At 60.1% G+C, this 4,366-nt stretch overlaps 2 protein-coding genes across 3 annotated transcripts in view; both read left to right on the forward strand.

Moving 5' to 3' along the window:
• Window positions 1-203: 203 nt before the first annotated feature.
• CNPY3 (canopy FGF signaling regulator 3) lies at window positions 204-4,195 on the forward strand. 2 transcript variants are annotated; one of them, XM_026081599.1, is made up of 6 exons: window positions 204-324; window positions 2,046-2,169; window positions 2,450-2,546; window positions 2,996-3,118; window positions 3,299-3,416; window positions 3,530-4,195. In XM_026081599.1, exons 1-6 carry the CDS (start codon window positions 219-221, stop codon window positions 3,739-3,741), a joined length of 780 nt encoding a protein of 259 aa, XP_025937384.1. In that variant the 5' UTR covers window positions 204-218; the 3' UTR covers window positions 3,742-4,195. The 2 variants fall into 2 exon arrangements, with proteins under 2 accessions (XP_025937384.1, XP_025937383.1); XM_026081598.1 differs by lacking the exon at window positions 204-324 and adding an exon at window positions 706-1,169.
• GNMT (glycine N-methyltransferase) overlaps window positions 3,984-4,366 on the forward strand; it is a 2,348-nt gene continuing 1,965 nt past the window's right edge. Inside the window, exon 1 of the mRNA XM_026081580.1 lies at window positions 3,984-4,073. Coding sequence (XP_025937365.1) covers window positions 3,984-4,073 — 90 coding nt within the window. The remainder of the gene's footprint in view (window positions 4,074-4,366) is intronic.

Raw genomic sequence — 4,366 nt, forward strand, 5'->3', positions numbered from 1 at the left:
GTGGGCGCCGCCGCCTGCGCGTGGGGCGCGCGGCCCGGATGAAATTCCACGGCAGCCGAGCGCGGCGGGCCTCGGAGCGCCCGTATTGGCTGGCGGCGGGCGGGCGGGATTGGCCGCGGGGGACGCGCGCGCCGCTCCGATTGGCCGGTGCCGCCCGGTTTCCATGGTTACCCGGCGGGGCGGACTGTTCCCGGAAGCACGGCCCCGGAAGCGAAGCTATGGCGGCGGCAGCGGCGGCAGCGGCGGTGCTGGTGGCGGCGGCGCTGCTCGGCGCGGGCGGCGGCGACGACGCGGACTGGGTGCGGCTGCCCAGCAAGTGCGAGGGTGAGCGGGGCTGGGGGCGGGCTCCCGGGAGGCTCCAGGCTGGTGTCTGGACAGGGGCTGGGTTCCCCCCCCACCGGCGACTGCTTCCTCCCTTGGTTCACAAGCAACCCCAGCAGCGCGGACGAGTCGGGGTAGGTCGTGACAGGCCTTTGCTGTCTGCTGTGGCTTCCTCTGGCTTAGTTGTGTTTCTAGGCTCTCAGAGCACAGCCATAGGCACATGTGGAGCTTGATGGTTAAGAGAAAAGGAAGACGAGCAACTCTGGAGCTCTCTGCAAAGCTTTCGCTACTGGGGAAGAAGCTCTGGAGACACTGACGTCTGAGCTGCGCTGCGGCACCCGCACAACCTCGACAAAGCGTCGTGGTGAGCATTGACTGTGTGTTGCTCCTCTTCCTGCCCAGGTTTGGGACCTGTATGAGCCAGCAGCGACAGCAGTGGGCAGTATCTAAATAACTGGACTGGGCAGTGAGTGCTCCTGGCAGAGGTGGAGACTCTGCAGCAGCCGGGTGTTGTGTGGAAAGGGAGGCCCACGAGGGAGGAGCAAGGGGCTGCAGGAAGGAGCGCTCAGCCCTCGATGTGGGCAGAGAGGTGCAGGCGGTGCTTACAGGCAGATATGGGCACCGCAACCCTGGAGCAACCCCCTCGCTGCCCTCCTGCCTGCAGCACCTCTCCCTCCATCCATGTGCCTGGGAGAATGTGCAGTGGCTCACAGCTGTCGGACCATTCCTGCTGGAGATGCTTGGTCTTTCTCCCAAAGCAGGGCTGAAGAACAAGGTGGACTGTGGAAATGAGAGCGTGCAGCGTGGGACAAGGCCTTCTGGAGCCTGCCAGGGCCCCGATCTCGCAGGGGAGTATGGGCTGCAGAGCACCCAGCTTCCTTCTCTCCACGCTTAAACCTGTAAAGCCCAGAGATGTTTCTCTCTTCTCCCTCTCTCGGTTTCTACAGCTCTGTTGGACTGTTTGTTACAGAGGAAATAAAGCTTTTTTCTCCCTGTTTTATAAAGGAAAGTATAAACTGTTATAAAGTTAGTGGTGCCACAGTACTACACACGGTGCCTGGCACAGCACTGCTGGGGCCGACAGCCCCACATACAACAATGCAGGCCGCAGCCACCACCTCATCCTGCGGCGCTGACCCTGTGAGCCACTCTGATCCCAAATGCCGGCTGCCCACACGCTCCCCTGGAGCAGGGCCCACTGCCCTCAGCCCCAGCCCCTGCATCTCCACCTCCCCTGGGTGCTGGCAGAGCCATTATCGGGTGCGACGCGTTGATGTTGAGAGCACAAGCTGTGAGTCACAGCGAGGCTGTCGCTGGCACTGCAAGAAGACTCATCCTCTGCCAGGGCGGAAGGGATAAGGCTCTTCATGGCTGGAAAGTGGAGCTGTCTCAGGGCACCTGCAGGTGAAATTACAAGGAGCCGTTGTCTCCCTTCCCAGCTGTGACATAACAGCTGGCTGTTTGGATGAGCTTGTACTGAAGCATTGATTCAGGCCTTCCTGCTTCAAGACATCTCCTCTGGAATCGTTGGAGATGTTCCTGCTTATTTCTTTCTCCTTACAGTAGCAAAGGTGTCTCTTTTCTGCTCGTGACAGCTCTAGTGAGCCTGACTCCTGCCGTTTGCTTCTAAAGCAGTCCTGTTCGCCGGGAGCGACAGCCTGAAGTGTGCTGTCTGCCCAAGAGCAGTAAAACCTACTGACCCACCTCTGCTTTCTGTCCTGCAGTGTGCAAGTATGTGGCGCTGGAGCTGAAATCCGCTTTTGAGGAGACAGGCAAGACGAAGGAAGTAATTGACACGAAGTATGGCTTCCTGGACAGGAAGGGCTCACCTGTCAAGTACACACAGTCGTAAGTGACTCAGGCGAGCGAAAGGGAGGGTCTCCTGTCACCACCCCTGGAGCTGGGAACATCCCAAATCAGCTGCACACAACTTCCCTGAGTGTCTGGGTGCCAAAATGCACCAGTTCTGTCTGGTGGGCAGAGTTGCCTGTGGTGTTTTCCTCCTGCTTGGGAGAGCCTGGGAGCCACAGCGCCTGTCACGTGCTGCCTGGTCTGAGGCCTGGCATGGTGCTGCAGGTGTTCCTGCAGAGCAGCGCCGAGCCCTTCCCCTCCCATTTTCTCTGTGCAGGGACATCCGGTTAATTGAGGTGACGGAGAACATCTGTAAGAGGCTTCTGGACTACAATCTGCACAAGGAAAGGAGTGGCAGCAACAGATTTGCAAAGGTGAGGGTTGTCCTCCAGTCACGTGCTTCTGTAAGTGTCCCTCACACCTGTCCCTGCACCGTCAGAGCACTGAACCTTGGGTCCGTGTTTCGTCCCCTCATCTGTATCCCCCGAAAGCTAACAGAATGCTGGCTCCAAGGTCAGTTGAGGGATGATGGGGCAGGCCCAAGTCCTCCCTTGCTCAGGAGGGAACCTGCTGAGCCTCAAGGGGCCGTGTTGCCTGGCCTGTGTTTTCCAGCTTTGTTTATGATCAGGGGATCATTGCAGAGAGGGACTCGCTGCCAGTTAAACGCTGTCCTGGTGACACTGATAGCATGGGTCCCCTGATTGCAGCCATCCTGCGCAGGTCTGAATCCCTGGGCAACGTCGTGCGGCCTGTGTCTGGAAGGAGAGAGCAGGAGCCAGGTGGGGGGAAGTGTTGCTTCACAAGGGCTGCTCTTCTCTCCCAGGGCATGTCGGAGACGTTTGAGACTCTACACAACCTGGTGCACAAGGGTGTCAAAGTGGTGATGGACATCCCCTATGAGCTGTGGAACGAGACCTCGGCGGAGGTGGCCGACCTCAAAAAGCAGGTACCGTTCCCAGGTCGACTGGCCTTTGATGGCTGGTGCGGGCTTGCAGGCTGGAGCAGGGGCCACCAGCCTTGGGTTCAGAGGGACGGATCTGGCACACATCCCAGGCAGCAGATGCGTGGGCAGGAGCTGCTGCCCTGGCCATGCGTGCCTAGAGCTGGGCTCTCCTTTCTCCGCTAGTGCGATGTGCTGGTGGAGGAGTATGAAGATGTGATAGAGGACTGGTACAGGCACCACCAGCAGGAAGATCTCTCCCAGTTTCTCTGCGCTGACCATGTGCTAAAAGGGAAGGATGCAAGTAAGTGGGATTTTGCTGTCACCGTAGGCTGTGCATGCTTGTGGGGGAGCCCAGCCAGGGCAGGGGGAGCCCAGCATCTCCCTCAAGGCCCCCTCTGCCCATGTCTTCCCCAGGCTGCCTGGCAGAGAAGTGGACCGGCAAGAAGGGTGACCTGGCAAGTGTGGGGGAGAAACAGAGCAAGAAAAAGAGTGGGAAGAAGAAGAAGAAAGCCAGGCAGGAGCAGAGCAAGGGAGCCAACAGCCTCCCAGCCATGGGGGAGACCCTGGAGGAGAGCGGCATTCAGGAGAAGGCTCCCCTCGCCCACAGCCCAGCTGACGAGCTGTAGGCATCCAGCACGGGTGCCGTGCGCTCTGTGGCATTTGGTCATCTCACACAGCTGTGTCCTGCAAGTACTGAAGGAAAAGGGATTTGACTGGAGGGGTACTTGATTCCTCCGAGGGACAGCACTCTGGGCCGGCTGTGGTTGTAAACTTGCAAGCCTTACTCTTGTCCTGGGGGCAGCTCTGCAGGGAGCAGGTGGGGGTCTCCGCACCGCGCTGCGGGCCCAGCCCTGCCAGGCTGGGGTATATGGCAGAACGTGGCCGCTTAAGCGTCGTCTCCTGCTCCTGGGGCCTCTCAGCTTGTCCCAGAGCACTGTGCCCAACTCTGGGTGAGGACGTGAGCTCTGCCCAAAAGCCCTTCTCTTCTTCCTCCCTGTGCTGCCAGCACCTGGTGCAAGGACTGTAAATAAAGACACTGGTGCGGGGGCTGCGCTTGCGCCCTGCACTCCCTAGGCAGGAGGGCAGCTCGCCTTTGCACTGCGGGGATGTGTTTGGGCCCTGCGATTTTCCCGGTGGGTGCTAAGGGCCAGGGGGGCCGCTGGCCTGGGGGTGAGTGAGGCCAGCAGGGGGTGCTGCTCGCGGCTACCAGCAGGAGGCTCACGTGAGCTCTGGCCTCAGGTGGGGACCTTC

Source organism: Apteryx rowi, unplaced genomic scaffold (genome assembly GCF_003343035.1).
Source record: "Apteryx rowi isolate R43461 unplaced genomic scaffold, aptRow1 scaffold_555, whole genome shotgun sequence".
Taxonomy (NCBI): Eukaryota; Metazoa; Chordata; class Aves; order Apterygiformes; family Apterygidae; genus Apteryx; species Apteryx rowi.

Bases quoted from the DNA above. Each gene is read 5' to 3' on its own strand.
- CNPY3 (XM_026081598.1), top strand. From the start codon at position 1,058: ATGCTTGGTCTTTCTCCCAAAGCAGGGCTGAAGAACAAGGTGGACTGT. The intron at 2,547-2,995 runs GTGAGGGTTGTC...CTTCTCTCCCAG, and splicing joins GCAGCAACAGATTTGCAAAG to GGCATGTCGGAGACGTTTGA. The intron at 3,417-3,529 runs GTAAGTGGGATT...TGTCTTCCCCAG, and splicing joins GCTAAAAGGGAAGGATGCAA to GCTGCCTGGCAGAGAAGTGG.